At 45.6% G+C, this 17,759-nt stretch overlaps 1 protein-coding gene across 3 annotated transcripts in view; it reads left to right on the top strand.

Moving 5' to 3' along the window:
- LOC115099245 (galactose-3-O-sulfotransferase 2-like) overlaps nt 1-17,759 on the top strand; it is a 94,853-nt gene that overhangs the window by 18,511 nt on the left and 58,583 nt on the right. For all 3 annotated transcript variants that reach the window (XM_029616724.1, XM_029616726.1, XM_029616725.1), the window contains exon 2: nt 16,811-16,909. In XM_029616724.1, coding sequence (XP_029472584.1) covers nt 16,811-16,909 — 99 coding nt within the window. The remainder of the gene's footprint in view (nt 1-16,810; nt 16,910-17,759) is intronic.

Raw genomic sequence — 17,759 nt, 5'->3', positions numbered from 1 at the left:
TCTCGGGGCGATGAAGCAGGCTCGAACCCCTCTCGGGGCGTTTGTAGCAGGCTCGGACCCCTCTCGGGGCGATGAAGCAGGCTCGGACCCCTCTCGGGGCGATGAAGCAGGCTCGGACCCCTCTCGGGGCATTGTAGCAGGCTCGGACCCCTCTCGGGGCGTCAGCAGGACCGGTATGGACCCCTCCAGGGGTGGCAGCAGGACCGGTATGGACCCCTCCCGGGGTGGCAGCAGGACCAGTTCAGCAGACTCCGATGGCTGACTCAGGAAGTCTGTCAGTAGGATTGGTTCGGACCCCTCCGGGGGCGTCAGCAGGACCGGTATGGACCCCTCCAGGGACGGCAGCAGGGCCGGTTCAGACCCCTCCAAGGGCGTTGTAGCAGGTTCGGACCCCTCTGAAGACGGCAGCAGGGCCGGTTCGGCAGGCTCAGATGGCAGAGTTAGAAAGTCTGTCAGCAGGGCTGGTGCGGACCCCTCCGAGGACGGCGGCAGGGCCGGTTCAGCAGACTCAGGCTCTTCTCGGGGTAGTGCAGCAGGTTCAGATGGCAGAGTAGCATGGTTAAAGGTAGTGTGCATGGAAGACACAGATTGTACTGCCGTGGGCTTGATACCTCGAGCCAAAGTCTGATGCTCCTGATTTTGTTTCTGGAGGAGCAGTTTAGAGAAGGCACAGGCAGTTCTAGGACGTCTAGGGAAGGTGCTCGTTAGTGTCCACTTGGCAGCTGTGGGAAGCTGAGCCCTGCTAGAGCTAATCAGCTCTCTCCGTTGTAGAGAAACCTGTTCCCGAGGCTCTAGCACTGGTCTCACAGAAGCCTTCTTGGCCAGGTAAGTCCTGGGTTTTTCTACCCTCAAACTGCCAGCAAAAATGTTTGTTTTAGTTGAGCCAGAAACAGAATACTGGTTAGGAGAGCTGAATGCCTTTTCTAATTGCACAGCTGGTCCTAGAGCAGAACAACAGGGGCAGGGTTTGCCTGGAGGTAACAAACACGGGAGACAGGAGCATTTCCACCACCCTGGTTTAGGAGCCAGACAGTTCAAACACTCCTGATAGACAGAGACATTTTTCTTGTTGCAGTTATTGCATGACCAGTGTTCCTGACCAACAAGTTCACAGGCTAGACAGTTCTGATAGCTAGGATAATTCAAAGTTTGACAGGAACTGCAGGTATAAAACTTTAAAGAAGGAGGCATCTTGAATTAGTGAAAAGTTGACTCACCGGCAGGACACAGACTTATCTCTTCCCCTGGAAAATGTGATGGCTTCGGCATACTGTTACGCTTGGGCTCCGGACAGGAGTCGTGCACACCACCCAGCAGGGTGGCTCCAGGTGGAGAGAGACAGGAGGCTCGAAACAGAGTCAGGTACCAGGCTGGGTCAGGGCAGGCAGCAATAATCAGAGTCTGGGTTCAGGCTGGGTCAGGGCAGGCGGCAAGTGGCAGTGTCTGGTACAGGCTGGGTCAGGGCAGGCGGCAAGTGGCAGTGTCTAGTACAGGCTGGGTCAGGGCAGGCGGCAGTCAGCAGTGTCTGGGTCCAGGCTGGGTCAGGGCACAGTAAGCAGGACAAGGCAGGTCAGAAGGCCCGTAGGCCACACACACACACACACGGAAGGCCCGTAGGCCACACACCAATAGCGGGGCAAGGCAGGTCAGAAGGCCCGTAGGCCACACACACACACACGGAAGGCCCGTAGGCCACACACCATAGACGGGGCAAGGCAGGTCAGAAGGCCCGTAGGCCACACACACACACACGGAAGGCCCGTAGGCCACACACCATAGCCGGGGCAAGGCAGGTCAGAAGGCCCGTAGGCCACACACACACACACGGAAGGCCCGTAGGCCACACACCATAGACGGGGCAAGGCAGGTCAGAAGGCCCGTAGGCCACACACACACACACGGAAGGCCCGTAGGCCACACACCATAGACGGGGCAAGGCAGGTCAGAAGGCCCGTAGGCCACACACACACACACGGAAGGCCCGTAGGCCACACACCATAGACGGGGCAAGGCAGGTCAGAAGGCCCGTAGGCCACACACACACACACGGAAGAAGGCCAAAAGGCCGCACAAGGCAAGGCAAGGATAGGCCCGAAGGCCGCGCAAGGCAAGGCAAGGCAAGGATAGGCCCGAAGGCCACGCAAGGCAAGGCAAGGCAAGGATAGGCCCGAAGGCCACGCAAGGCAAGGCAAGGCAAGGATAGGCCCGAAGGCCACGCAAGGCAAGGCAAGGCAAGGATAGGCCCGAAGGCCACGCAAGGCAAGGCAAGGCTATGCCCGAAGGCCACGCAAGGCAAGGCAAGGATAGGCCCGAAGGCCGCGCAAGGCAGGCTAGAGCAGGGAGCCCAGGTGAGCTCGATGCCGAAGCACCGAGGCAACTGTCAGGCAGGGTTAAGAGGGCACACCCAGAGCATAGAGTGGACATAGGAGATGGACTGGGCCTGTCAGGAAAGCCAGCCCTAGAGGGACCCCTGGTGGTGAGGCGGTAGCACAGCAGCCACCGCCGTAACAGAATGTATGTGTCATTGAGAGTGTGCATATGTAACTGTGAGTGAGAGCCTGTGTGTAAGTGAGAGCATTTGATTGAGATCATCTATGTAAAGTGTGTGAGAGAGAGCATGCGTGTGATTGAGAGAAACTGGTCAGGGAGGTGATGTGTGTGTGTGTGTGTGTGTGTGTGTATAGGAAAGACAATGGAAGTGACTGGTAAGGGAGATGACTGGAGTGTCTGTGTGTGTCTGTGTGTGTGTGTGTGTGTGTGTGTAAGTGAAAAACTGGTCAGGAGATGATTGGTGTGTGAGAGACAGAAACTGGTATGTGTGTGTGAGCGAAAAAAGTGATTATGGGAATGAGAAGCCTGTGCATGTGGCGAGAGCTATCATACAAGTAATTAACCTGGGTGTGTGTGAGACACAGCATGGGAGTGAGAAGCCTATATATGTAAGATAGAACATGGAAGTGGAAAGCCTGTGTGTATGTGAGAGAGAGAGACTGATCGGGAAGGTGACTGGTGTGTGTGTAAGAGAAAGACTGGTCGGGAGATGATTGGCGTGTGAGAGACAGAAACTTGTCATGGGGGTGTGACTAGTATGTATGTATGTGTGTGTGAGAGACAGAGAGACTGGTCGTGGGCCCTAAGGAAGAGAACCATGAGTACAGAGCTGCATCCACTACTGCTGCTTCTGGTGTGTGCTACGGCCTGCATGGAAGAGGAGTAGGAGAGCTGCTGGAGGGGGTTAGTAAAGGTGGCTTTTTAAGTTTATTTTTCTTGATTGAATGCCATTTTAATTACTGAATATTATGTGATGTGTCTGCTGTTTTGAAATATTTTATTTGTGTTTGGAGAAATTTTAAATAATTTTTATGAGTTTTTAATTGTTTGATATTATTCTGTTCATAGTTGTTGTGAAACATTTATTCTGCTTATTAGTATAGTTATACAATTATTTCTGCGTTGGGATCTATAGCTGCTTGGCTAGTTCTGTTTTCCTAATAGGAGGTGTATTGGTGTTTAGGGCCTGATTTAATATTTGTAGTGTTGCTTTTTCATAGATAGGGTTGTAATTGTTTGAGCGCATTCCATAATACAGGTGTAACTGTGTGCAGATTAGTTTATGTGCATTACTGCAAATCCTGGGAGTATGTTAGGTCGGTTCTGTGTATGTGACCAAGGTGATGTATTTTATTGTATCAGTCTTATTTGTTGTATTTTCTAAAGAAGACATACATTAGTGATAAACTGCTGTCTTTTCATAAGTAGGGCTATTGAGCCTGGTAGTTGGAGTTTGTGTTGCTGTTACTGAAATGACACTAGAACCAGAATATATTTTTTGTAAGGTGAGTTGTATGGGGAATGTCGTAATTCTGCTTTACATCCATAATTGTGGGTCAGGGGTTTCCTGTGGATGCTAACTGTACTTTTACATTTAGCCCTATGATGTTCATGTGTTCAGTGTGTCACGCATGTGAGAACCATCTGTCAGGTGTGTCCCGACAGAAAAAAGGTTGAGAAGCACTGCTCTAAAGCCCACTCAGACTCTCCTCTCTTGGGCCCTGCCTGGATTTTCCCTGACCACCAATGTTTTTTTACTTATTCACAGACAGAGGGGGAGAAAAGCAAACATAAGTGAGCATGTCTGAATGTATGAGGCAGTGAGGGTGTGTACGTCAGCATGTGTGAGCATTAGAGTGCAAGTGTGTCAGTGAGCATGTGTGCGAGGGAGAGAATGACAGCATGTGTGAGTGTGCATGTCTGAGCATGTGTATGAGTGTGACTGGACAGATGAGTCAGAGTTTGTGTGCCACTGAACATGTGTGAGTGAGGCAAGGCGAGTGTGTCAGTGAGCATGTGTGTGAGAGTGAATGAGTTAGCATGTGTGTGAAAGCATGCATAACGCCGTGAGTGAGAGCATGTGTGTCAGTAAGCATCTGTGTCAGAGCAAGCAAGCACATCAGTGAGAGAGGGAGACTGTGTGTATGCATGAGTGAGCATATGAGGGTGATGTGTGCTAGAGAACAACTAATTCATGACCATCTCAAGGTGACTGGAATTAAAAGTTCTCAGGTATGGAGAACCGGGGATTGTTTTCTATCCTTATTAGTTTTAATTATTTAATATTATTTGATGTCTGCTGTTTTTGAAATATTTTATTGGGTTTGAGAAGTTTTCAAAAATTTGTAATGAGTTAAATTACTGGAGGTTCTATTCATCAGCAGTTTTGAAATATATATTTTTAGTATGATTTTCCTATTGTGATTGATGTTTTATAGTTCTTGATTTATTGTTTGATGTTTTATGAGGAATGATGGTATTTTCTGTTTTTCCATTGCTGCATTACATACAGTCTAACTTCTTGTGATTTCCAGTTCAGTTTGTCTGTGCATTTCTGTGTATATTTTATGGTCCCTTTATTCTGTATTTGATGACTCACCAAATTGTATGTGTAATTGGGTACCCATGGACCACTATTTTCCCACAATCCGCCCCTGCCCATAGTTATCAGTTTCCCATACTTATCAGTTACTCAGACCACCAAGGTCAGTGCTCTTGTTGGTTACTGTTTGAGTCCAATTTCCTTCCCCCCTTGTCATTGAATGTGAGCAATGTGCAATGTTGGAGTTGGTAGCCAATGCAGGTTTTTAAGTATAGGGGTGATATGAGCTCCCAGGTTGGTGTTGGTTAAGATTCTGGCTGCTGAGTTCTGGAGCATCTGTAGTGGTTTGGTGGCGGAGATCGGGAGCCCTAAAAGGAGAGTGTTACAATAGTCAGTTTTAGAGAACAGTGTTGACTGGAGAACAGTTCTGAAATCCTGGAAATGAAGAAGGAGTTTAATTAACAATTAAATTAACAATTAATTAACAATATTGGAGTTGCATCAGAATTGTAGTATCAGGCTTTTTGGTTAAGGGTTGTAACTGCCGCATCAAGCAAGTTACCCCCATGCTTATGTGTTTTCCCAGATCATACAGTTCAATGTCTTTATATGTTGTTGACTGAATCCAAATCCTCTTTTCCCCTGCTTTTAAAGCAGTGAGCAATGATGCAGTTGTAGCCCATTTTGAAGAATATTTCTTAGGAGTAGAATCCACCACACCAGCAAGATACCCCCATACCTTACTTTATTTCCCTTCCCTTTATTTATTTATTTATTTATTAGTTTTTTTTTATACCGGTGTTGGTACATACCTTCACACCGGTTAACAAAATTTCATAAATTAATAACAACATATAATAACATAAAAAGAAGATAAAATACAATACACAGCCTTTAGGGATCACAGTGTTTATTCCATGCCCTTTTGAAATCTTGCACCATTTTTGTCTTCACCACATTCAGTGGGTGGGCATTCCAGGCATCCACCACCCTCTCTGTGAAGAAATATTTCCTGACATTGCTTCTGAGTCATCCTCCCTGGAGCTTCATTTCGTGACCCCTAGTTCTATTGGATTCATTCCAGTGGAAATGGTCTGTAATTGATTGTGTATCATTAAAACTTTTCAAGTATCTGAAGATCTGTATCATACCTCCTCTGTTCCTCCTCTCTTCCAGGGTGTACATATTTAAGTCTTTGAACTTCTCCTCATAAGTCATTTGATGGAGACCTCCCATCATTTTGGTTGCCCTTCTCTGGACTGCATCCAAACTGACTCTGTCCCGCCTCTTTCCGGACTCTGTCCCTTTTGAGAAACGGTCTCCAGAACTGAACTGTCAGGATTCCCAGCCGCATGAGACCGCGACCGAGTCCCCTCACCTGTATAGGCAGGCCCATGTCAGCCCTCCCATGTCGCCGACCCCTCCCGCTAACGCCGGACGCCACAGCAATGGCCCACTCTCGCAGTGCCTCCACACACTGCCGATGCTGATCTCCATGTCTGGCCCCCTAGGATCGCTTGCACGTCCCTACAGGGAATCTAAAAGGTCAGTGGCAGGAAAACTCTTTTCATCCCGAGGAGATGTCATCAGACACGCTGGAACTAAAAAATGAAATTTCAGACCTATTAGTAAAAATGTGTAACTTATCATTAAAATCATCCATTGTACCTGAAGACTGGAGGATAGCAAATGTAACCCCAATATTTAAAAAGGGCTCCAGGGGCGATCCGGGAAACTACAGACCGGTTAGCCTGACTTCAGTGCCAGGAAAAATAGTGGAAAGTGTTCTAAACATCAAAATCACAGAACATATAGAAAGACATGGTTTAATGGAACAAAGTCAGCATAGCTTTACCCAAGGGAAGTCTTGCCTCACAAATCTGCTTCACTTTTTTGAGGGAGTTAATAAACATGTGGATAAAGGTGAACCGGTAGATATAGTATACTTGAATTTTCAGAAGGCGTTTGACAAAGTTCCTCATGAGAGGCTTCTAGGAAAAGTAAAAAGTCATGGGATAGGTGGCGATGTCCTTTCATGGATTGCAAACTGGCTAAAAGACAGGAAACAGAGAGTAGGATTAAATGGGCAATTTTCTCAGTGGAAGGGAGTGGACAGTGCAGTGCCTCAGGGATCTGTATTGGGACCCTTACTTTTCAATATATTTATAAATGATCTGGAAAGAAATGCGACGAATGAGATAATCAAATTTGCAGATGACACAAAATTGTTCAGAGTAGTTAAATAACAAGCAGATTGTGATAAATTGCAGGAAGACCTTGTGAGACTGGAAAATTGGGCATCCAAATGGCAGATGAAATTTAATGTGGATAAGTGCAAGGTAATGCATATAGGGAAAAATAACCCATACTATAATTACACAATGTTGGGTTCCATATTAGGTGCTACAACTCAAGAAAGAGATCTAGGTGTCATAGTGGACAGCACATTGAAATCGTCGGTACAGTGTGCTGCGGCAGTCAAAAAAGCAAACAGAATGTTGGGAATTATTAGAAAGGGAATGGTGAATAAAACGGAAAATGTCATAATGCCTCTGTATCGCTCCATGGTGAGCCCGCACCTTGAATACTGTGTACAATTCTGGTCGCCACATCTCAAAAAAGATATAATTGCGATGGAGAAGGTACAGAGAAGGGCTACCAAAATGATAAGGGGAATGGAACAACTCCCCTATGAGGAAAAACTAAAGAGGTTAGGACTTTTCAGCTTGGAGAAGAGACGACTGAGGAGGGATATGATAGAGGTGTTTAAAATCATGAGAGGTCTAGAACGGGTAGATGTGAATCGGCTATTTACTCTTTTGGATAGTAGAAAGACTAGGGGGCACTCCATGAAGTTAGCATGGGGCACATTTAAAACTAATCAGGGAAAGTTCTTTTTTACTCAAAGCACAATTAAACTCTGGAATTTGTTGCCAGAGGATGTGGTTAGTGCAGTTAGTATAGCTGTGTTTAAAAAAGGATTGGATAAGTTCTTGGAGGAGAAGTCTGGGCTTGATGGACCCTTGGTCTGACCCAGCATGGCAATTTCTTATGTTCATCAAGCCCAGCATCCTGTTTCCAACAGAGGCCAAACCAGGACACAAGAACTTGGCATTTACCCAAACACTAATAAGATCCCATGCTACTGATGCAATTAATAGCAGTGGCTATTCCCTAAGTAAACTTGATTAATAGCCGTTAATGGACGTCTCCTCCAATAACTTATCCAAACCTTTTTTGAACCCAGCTACATTAACCGCACTAACTACATCCTCTGGCAACAAATTCCAGAGCTTTATTGTGCGTTGAGTGAAAAATAATTTTCTCTGATTAGTCTTAAATGTGCTACTTGCTAACTTCATGGAATGCCCCCTAGTCCTTCTATTATTCAAAAGTGTAAATACCCGAGTTGCATCTACTCGTTCAAGATCTCTCATGATCTTAAAGACCTCTATCATATCCCCCCTCAGCCGTTTCTTCTCTAAGCTGAACAGCCCTAACCTCTTCAGCCTTTCCTCATAGGGGAGCTGTTCCATCCCCTTTATCATTTTGGTTGCCCTTCTCTGTACCTTCTCCATCGCAACTATATTTTTTTGAGATGCGGCGACCAGAATTGTACACAGTATTCCAGGTGCGGTGTCACAATGGAGCAATATAGAGGCATTATGACATTTTCCGTTTTATTAACCATTCCTTCCTAATAATTCCGAACATTGTTTGCTTTTTTGACTGCTGCAGCACACTGAGCTGACGATTTTAAAGTATTATCAACTATGATGCCTAGATCTTTTTCCTGGGTGGTAGCTCCTAATATGGAACCTAACATCGTGTAACTACAGCAACGGTTATTTTTCCCTATATGCAACACCTTGCACTTGTCCACATTAAATTTCATCTGCCATTTGGATGCCCAATCTTCAAGTCTTGCAAGGTCCTCCTGCAATGTTTCACAGTCTGCTTGTGATTTAACTACTCTGAATAATTTTGTATCATCTGCAAATTTGATAACCTCACTCGTCGTATTCCTTTCCAGATCATTTATATATATATATTGAAAAGCACCGGTCCAAGTACAAATCCCTGAGGCACTCCACTGTTTACCCTTTTCCACTGAGAAAATTGACCATTTAATCCTACTCTCTGTTTCCTGTCCTTTAACCAGCTTGTAATCTATGAAAGGACATCGCCTCCTATCCCATGACTTTTTAGTTTTCGTAGAAGCCTCTCATGAGGGACTTTGTCAAACGCCTTCTGAAAATCCAAATATACTACATCTACCGGTTCACCTTTATCCACATGTTTATTAACCCCTTCAAAAAAATGAAGCAGATTTGTTAGGCAAGACTTCTCTTGGGTAAATCCATGTTTACTATGTTCCATTAAATCATGTCTTTCTATATGCTTTACAATTTTTTTCTTGAGAATAGTTTCCATTATTTTTCCCGGCACTGAAGTCAGGCTCACTGGTCTATAGTTACCCGGATCGCCCCTGGAGCCTTTTTTAAATATTGGGGTTACATTGGCCACCCTCCAGTCTTCAGGTACAATGGATGATTTTAATGATAGGTTACAAATTTTCCCTGTCATTCTGATGTGGTTTAGGAAAGAATGCGGGTAGCTCTATGGATTGATTCAAATGGAACTGAGAAACAATCTTTGGAAGAAAGTATGGATGCGTCTGGAGAATGACCTTGTGGTGATAAAATTGTAGATAAGGGCTGTAGTGAACCAATGCCTGTAGTTCAGTCACTCTGCATGCCGAGATGACAGCTACAAGAAAAACCACTTTCCAGGTGAGGTATTTCATGTGGGCGGACTCCATAGGTTCAAAGGTGCTAGCATGAGCTGCTCCAAGATGAAGTTAAGGTTCCATGGTACTGGAGGTTTTGCGATGGGTGGCCGTAGTCGCGAGAGTCCTTTAATGAAACGCGATACCAAGGGATTCAATGAGATTGGCAGGCCACTATGTGGGCGATGGTATGCCGCTATGGCGCTGAGATGAACTCTCACCGAAGTAGTTGCGAGACCTCCTTTGTATAGTGTGTGAAGGTAGTCCAGCAGTGATTCCGGTGGACAGTCTAAGGGGGGTATCCCCTTGGAAGTGCACCATGTGGAGTATCAGTTTCACTTGAAGCCGTAGTTCCTTCTCATGGAAGGTTTCCTGGATTCCATGAGGACTTCTTGGGCCTCTATGGAAATGGCCCATTCTGTCATGAGGCTCCGCTCAACCTCCAGGCTGTTAAGTGCAGGGAAGAGTGCATGGGGTGAACCAGGGTTCCCCCCTCTTGCATCAAGAGATCTGGCCGATCTGGTAGCTGAATGGGCTCTGCTATGGAAAGATGTAGTAGATAGGTGTACTATGGTTGTTGGGGCCAAGCTGGTGCAATCCAGCTTAGCTGAGCTGCATCCTGCATACATGTTTGAATAGTCCTGGTAATGAGAGGAATTGGAGGGAACGTGTATAGTAGACGTTCTGTCCAAGGGAGTAGGAAAGCATCCTGTGCTATCCGATGATGACTGGGCCACACCGAACAGAAACGAGGGACCTTCAAGTTTTGTTCCGTGGCAAAGAGATCCAGGGTTGGTAGCCCCCACTGCGTGAATACGTGGTGAAGCACCTGTTGGTTGATCAACCATCCGTGGGGGTAGACTACTCGGCTCAGTCTGTCTGGCAAGTATGTCACTTGGAAGTGGATGGAATGGCAGTGAGCATGGTCGAATATTAGCAGTGTCTCCTTGCAGAGTGACCATTAACCGGACCCTCCTTGTTTGTTGATTTAAAACATTGCTACCTGATTGTCGGTGTATATCGTGACATGGCGACCTTGAAGTTGAAGGAGAAAACCCATAGGGCGTTTTGAATTGCTCTTAGTTCCAGGAGATTTATGTGCAAACTTTGCTCTTGAAGGTACCATTGACCTTGTGTTTGTAGGTCATCCAATTGTGCCCCCCAACCTTTGGGCGAGGCATCCATCTTGAGAACTACGTTGTAAGGGGGAGTGTGGAACAAACTCCCTTTGACAGTGTGGTTTTGGTCAACCACCAGTCCACATCTTGTAACATCTCCTGGGTTAGGACAATTCTTTGATTCAGTGGTTGAGAGTGCTGTCTCCACTGACGTTTCAATCCCCACTGCAGGCGACGCATATGCAATCTGATGTTGGGCACAGTATAAATGGCTGCTGCCATTTGTCCCAATATGGTAAGTATCTGCTGTGCTGAAGGTTGATGTGTCACCTTGAGCGAGCACAGTAGAGAGTGCATCTGTAATTGCCTGTCCTCTGGTAGGAATGCTCTGCTTTGTGTGGTATCCATACGTACTCCTATGAATTGCAAAGTTTTCGTTTGGGTCATCAGAAATTTCTGATAGTTGATGACTAGGCCAAGCTGGTCCAAGAACTCTATGATTTGTTGCACTTGAGTCAGCAGAATTGTGAGATCCGATGCTACCAGTAGCCAATCATCTAGGTAGGGGAAAATGTTCATGCCGCGTTGTCGCAAAGATGCCACCACCACTGCCATACATTTTGTGAACACTCTGGGGGCCGCTGATAGTCCAAATGGAAGGACTGTGTATTGGTAATGAGTGTGCTGGAACTGAAATGACAGGTAACGCCATGAAGATGGGTGGATAGGGATATGAGTATATGCATCTTTCAAATCTATCACACACATCCAATCATTGGGTTGAACTAGGGGTAGAAAAGGGTTTTAAGGATACCATTTTGAACTTTTCCTTCACTAGATATTTGTTCAACTCTAGAAGCTCCAGTATGGGATGGAGGCCTCCGGACTTCTTGGGAATTAGGAAGTATGGAGAATAAAACCCTTTGTTGTGGGTATGAATCAGAATCTTGCGGATGGCTCGTTGTTGGATCAGTGAGGCTATTTCCGATGCCAACTGGGGTTGGTGTAACCTGGGTCCCCTGTTTGATGGATGGGGAAGCTGGGGTGAGTTGAGGAAGTGTAGTTGGTATCCTTTCTGTACGATCTCCAGTACCCATTGATCTGACGTCATGGCCTCCCAAACCTGTAGACATGCTGTTATTCGTCCTGGCAGCAATGGTTGCAGCGGTGGTATAAGTAATCTTAAAAAGATTGGGACAGCTTGGCTGATGTTACTTGCAGTTGAGTTTCAGGATGTTGAGATCTAGGTCTTCCCCTTCTGTTTTGGGTTTGGGTTGGTTGAGATCTCTGTTGAGGTTGGTAGGATGGCTGGCGATATGAGGTGTAAGGCCAGAAAGGACGGTGTGCAAAAACTTGCCTGCGAGAACCCGAGAAGTAGCGGCGTGGCGCATGAAAAGTGGAAGGTGGCACCAGGGATTGAATTGCTACAGATTGTTCTTTTAATTTTGCCACCGTCTCCTAGAATCTGTCGCCAAATAGATTATCTCCCTTGCAAGGGAGATTCTCTAGTTTTTCATGCACATCTTCACATATGGTACTGGCACGAAGCCATACCATTCTACATACTGCAATGGCTGATGATGAAGACATGGCTGATGTTTCAAAGCCTTCATAGATGGTCCTGAGGAGGTGTCTGAGTCCCTCCTCAATGTCCTGTATTGGTTGAGGTGTTGACGTTGAGAGCAATTCTGCCGTATACAACATCCCCTTCATGGCTTGTACACATTCAAATAAATATTGAATGATGTGAAACTGGTGCTGATTGATGCACGCTACCAGCATAGCAGATTGGAAAGCACGTTTAGTAAATTTGTCTAAGAGGGCGTGGAAGTGTGAAATTTGTCTAAGGGGCGTGGAAGTGTGAAGTTTCTGCTTCCTCGCCTTTTGTAGGGCAGATTCCACCACGATTGAATTGTGAGGAAGTTGTGGTTGGGAGTAAAACTGAGAGTGTTTCATTTTAAAGTTCAAGTCAATTTTTCTGGAGACTGGTAAATGGTGATTCCCAGGTTTTTTCAAGAAGCGTATCAAGAACCTGGAGGGATGGTAGAGAAGTGGGCTCTGCTGGTAGATCAAAAATGTTTAGTATGCCCAAGGTTTCCGCTCTAGGGTCTCTCAACTTTTGTACATCCAGATGTAGAATGGAACCCACTTTCTCCAGGAATTTGGGATAGGAAAGATCCTCCGGTGGCGAGTACGGTTCTGCGGGGTCTGGGGGGGGGGGGGGGGGGGGGATCTGAAGGATAAACTGTAGATGTATCCGGAGAAGATACAGGGGTATTGAAATGGACCGGTGAAAGTGGTATCTGAGCAGGTTCTTGTGGATGATATGGTTGATCTTGTGCAGGCGGATGCGGAGAGGCCTCCCTCGAAGGTGGTGCCGATGGAGTGGAACTCACTGTGGTGAGGGTGGCATTTGAAACAAAGCTTGTAATGTGTCAAAGAACCCGGAGAGGGCTTCCGATAAATTGGAAAACGCTTGCTGCGTTTGGGGTGGCATACGTGATTTCGGTGGTTTGTGAGGGTGCCGTTGTGTCACGGTCACCTTGAGTATGTCTTCTTTTCCTGTCCCACCAAGTGATCGATGTTTTCCCTTTTCAACCTCTACTTCCGCTTTTTGGAAGTGGTTCCTGTAGATTCTGGTCTCTTGCATGCCATTTGGCGACGAAGGAGAGGTCAGAAAAAACCTGTGATGCCATGGATGAACCAGAAGAATGTGATGTAATTTTTACCCAGTTATCTTCCGATGTTGATTGATCACCTAGATCCAGTTGTCCTGCAGACGAAGTGGATCATCTGGAATGATGAGAACTGGACATGGGTGAGTGAGATCGCGTGGAATCATGTCTGGTTCTGTGTAAAGGAAGTTCACTGGGAAAATGGGTAGGAATCCAATGCTTGGAGTCAGATTTCTTAAGGACATGAGGCAGACTGGTCCCAGTCTCTGATGTTCCCTCTTCTGAGAGTTGAATGTTTTGGCCTCTTTAATTCCTGCAGCGCAGGCAACACCTTATGCGTTGAGGTTTTAGGTTTATGCGTCGAAGATTTCGAGCTATGTCTTTCAGTGGCACTGTGTTTCTCTGTCGACGCATGCTCTGACACATCTGATGTTGACGCCCTTTGTTTCTGCTCCAGCGGATGTTTCGAAATCGGCGCAGCTGAGGAGTACATTGACGTCGATGGATGGTGCGTCGGCTTCGGCGCCAGACGATGCAGCAGCTTCGGCGCCAACTGTATAAAGTGCTGCACCGTACGTGTTGGCGGCGTCTGCGTCGGTCGAAACAATCCTTGGCTTACGGGCTTTTCGGCACCGTGTTTCTGGTCATGCATTGATTGCTCCGAGTACAAGCAGCACAATCACTTTGCCTTGTCCCAGTGTCCCTTGGAAGAAGTCATGTGAGGTTCTCGACCCCCTTCAATCTTTCCTAGGTCCCAATTTCAAAATGGTGCTAGCTGTCCCTAAAGTTGGCACTATTTTAGGGACGGCTAGCACCATTTTGAAATTGGGACCTAGTAGGCCAGGAGCAACTGGAAATCACTCCAACCACTTTCTATGTGAAAAGGTTTCACAGATCCCAAGAAGGGATAAGATACCTCTTGGGGAAGAGTGGAGGGCTTCTGAGGAAGGTCCAAGTAGAGGGGAGTTATTTTTTAATATTTTGCTAGCTCTCATTGAAAGAAGCCTACATTTTGGGAGTGGTGGAGGTAGGAATGTGTTTTGTCACATTTTTCATTTCATTTAAAAATTAATACACATCCCTTGAGCTCACGGCGACACGTAAACACCATAAGGGCCCATCCAGTCTACCAGACTTCCCCCTCCTCTGGCAGTAGTGCAGAGCCAAGCTGATCTCTAGCTTTACCCTGAATTCCCCACTAATTCTCTGTGCTTATCCCAGGCTTTCTTGAATTCTGATACTCTTTTAGCATCCACTACCTCCACTGAAAAGTTTCTTTCATGCATCTACCACTCTCTTTGTGAAGAAATATTTTCTTATATTTCAGTCTGTTCCAAATTAGCCTCATAGCTTGACACTTTGCTCTAACAGCTTTATTTCTATTAATCCTACTGCTCAGTGCTTTCCTATCCAAGAATAAATATATACCCAAGCCATGACATTTTCTAACTATTAAATATTTTTTCAAAAGACATTTTTCTACTTTTAATATCTAGCTTGGGAAATGGAAATTCTTGAAACAAGTGTATTCTTTTATTGGTTATTCAAAAGAGGTTCAAGAAATTCCCATACATGATGCTTATACCCATGTACTACCATGTTTCCTCGAAAATAAACCCTACCCTGAAAATAAGCCCTAGCTTGAGTTTTCAGGATTTTTGGAGTGGGCTTGAAATATAAGCCCTACTTCAAAAATAAGCCCTAGTTATAGGTGAACACGCAGTTGCACCTCAAGACTTGCTCGACCACCCCCCCCTCCCCCCGCCCCCAAGACTTTTATCGGCCTGCCGCGGGAAAGTTCGTTTTCCCGCGGTTCGGGCATATTTTATTTCGGCTGCCTCCTACCATGTGACAGAGGCCGGCCAATGGCACCGATAGCCCCTGTCACACAGTAAAGGCAAAGGGCCATCGGCGCCATTTTGATTACTGGCAGCCGACGGCCCGAGAGTGGGAGATCACTCCCAGGAGCCCTGCTGGACCACCAGGGAATTTTGGAAAGCTTTGGGGGGGGGGCAGGAGGGGGGGTTGCATTTAAGTAAATTTGAAGGGTTGGGTGGCTTTGTGTTTTGGGGTTGTTTTTTTTTACAACCCCATTGTAATTAATCAAATTTGAAGGGTTGGGGCTGGTTTCGGGTATCATTTCGGGGGGAGGGGGCAGCCAAAATAAAATCGGCCGATTTCGGAGTGGCCTCAGAGGGAACAGAGGAAGGCTGCACGGCTCAGCGCACGCAAGTTGCACAATTGTGCACCCCCTTGCGCGTGCCGACCCGGGATTTTATAACATGCGCGCGACTGTGTGCGCATGTTATTTATTTATTTATTTATTTATTTATTTAGGATTTTTATATACCGACCTTCTTAATACAAGTATCAAATCAGGTCGGTTTCCAAAGAACAAAACTGTCGCGGTTAAGGCGTTAGAATAAACAGAGTTTCGGAACATAGGAACATCAATAAATATTACATAGGCAACAGTAACTCGACAAAGTAACGTGGATAAATATGGGTACTAGCTAAATAGGGGTAGTGTAACTTGGGATATACAGTTAATAGAATAATGTGTAGAAGGGCGCAAACATGATTAGTGCAAGAGCTCGACGAACTAATATAATATATAATATATATATATAATATATAATATAATATAACTAATATAAAATCGGGTGTACATTTGTGCGTGCCGGGTTGCATGCACAAATGTATGCCCGCACGTACCTCTTAAAATCCTGCCCAAAGGTTTGTGAAGCATTAATATACTAGAACTTTGCGGGCTGTTATTCAGCTGCAGAGCAGCTAGTTAAGTCAGATATAGTTATCCGGATAACTTAACGGGGATGCCACACTGCTGAATATACCTATCTGAAAGTTAGCCAGATAAGTACATCCGGCTAACTTTAGGACAGCCCTACGGTGTGACCAGAGTTAGCCACAAAAGTTATACGCATAAGTTATGTGGCTAACTCTGCTCATCCCCAAAACTCTTCCTGTCTGCCCCAGAATGCCCCCGACTTATGCCCCCAGAATGCCCCTGACTTAGCTACATATGGCGTTTAATATTGCCTGTTAGCCAGTTAGACCAATATATTTTCAATTATTCATCTAAATGGCTTTTGAATATTGACCACCTCATTATTTGTGAAAATAATGACACATATATTAAATAATAGTGTGCATTTTGGCACATTAATGCATAACATATCGTCTTGAATAGAAGCCTATACAGTATTTGGTTTGTCTATTGCTGCTCTTGTGAGTTTTCAGTTGCAAAAGTCCATTTCCTTGAATGTGATTACTTTGATTACAAAAAGAATCTGTGATGATTTTTATTCTCTCTTTCTCTCTCTCTCTCTTCCAGCATTCCCAGAATCCTTCTCTTTCTGGTTTGTACGTTAGCAGGATTCATTCTTTGGGAGCAGATTTTCCTGCTGAATAAATACTGCAATACAGTTATCAGGTGAACCCACTTTTCACTGGTTTCTTGGTAGGGAAAACTGATTGAACCAACAAGGACAATGTCACATATTTTAATTTTTTTGTTTAAAAATATTTCTTGAAAAAAATGCTTTAGTTATTTACCATAGGAGCCTATGATTTTGGAAGAGTCTCATTATATAAATACTGTATATACAAACTGGAGGCATGAACCATAGATGTTCAACTAATACTTTCTACTAAGGATGGGCATTTGAGAGAAAGAAAATAGGAAATGAGATGAAATTTCCTATTTCATTTTGTTCTCAAAGCCAACTGATTGAAAATGCAATGAAATGTCATTGTTTTTCACATTTTGTTTTGAAAATAAAAAAATTGATTCATTAGACCTCGGCTCAGGGCAGAAGCCAGGATCTCACCTAGGGAATAGGCCAAGACCCAAAGCAGAGACCTTGGCCTACACCTGAGCGCAATGCTGGGACCTGGGCCTGGACATAGGCTGCAGCCTGACACAGGAGCCATAACATAGGCCCAAGCATGACGCTAGGGTCTCAACTGAGGCCCAATGCTGGGGCCTCGGCCAAGACCACAAAAATTTTTAAAAACTTGCCTGCTATATCAGGGATTCAGCGCCATGATCCAGGCCCAGACTCAACTCCTGAGCCTCGAAATAGACCCAGAATCAGGCTCAACACTGCAGCCTAGTTTCAGAAACCGAGTCGCAATGCCGGGGCCTTGGCCTGATGCCGCATCTCGATCTGGAGACTGAGTCCCAACACTGGGGCTTCGGGCTGAACCCAGGCCCAATGTTAGGACCCGATCCAGAGACCAGGTCTTGACACCAGGGCCTCGGCATAGGCTGGGGCCCAGGA

Source organism: Rhinatrema bivittatum, chromosome 9, assembly GCF_901001135.1.
Source record: "Rhinatrema bivittatum chromosome 9, aRhiBiv1.1, whole genome shotgun sequence".
In the NCBI taxonomy this organism is placed as follows: Eukaryota; Metazoa; Chordata; class Amphibia; order Gymnophiona; family Rhinatrematidae; genus Rhinatrema; species Rhinatrema bivittatum.
Note: the sequence above shows the minus strand (reverse complement) of the source record. Positions and strands in the feature narration are given on the sequence as shown.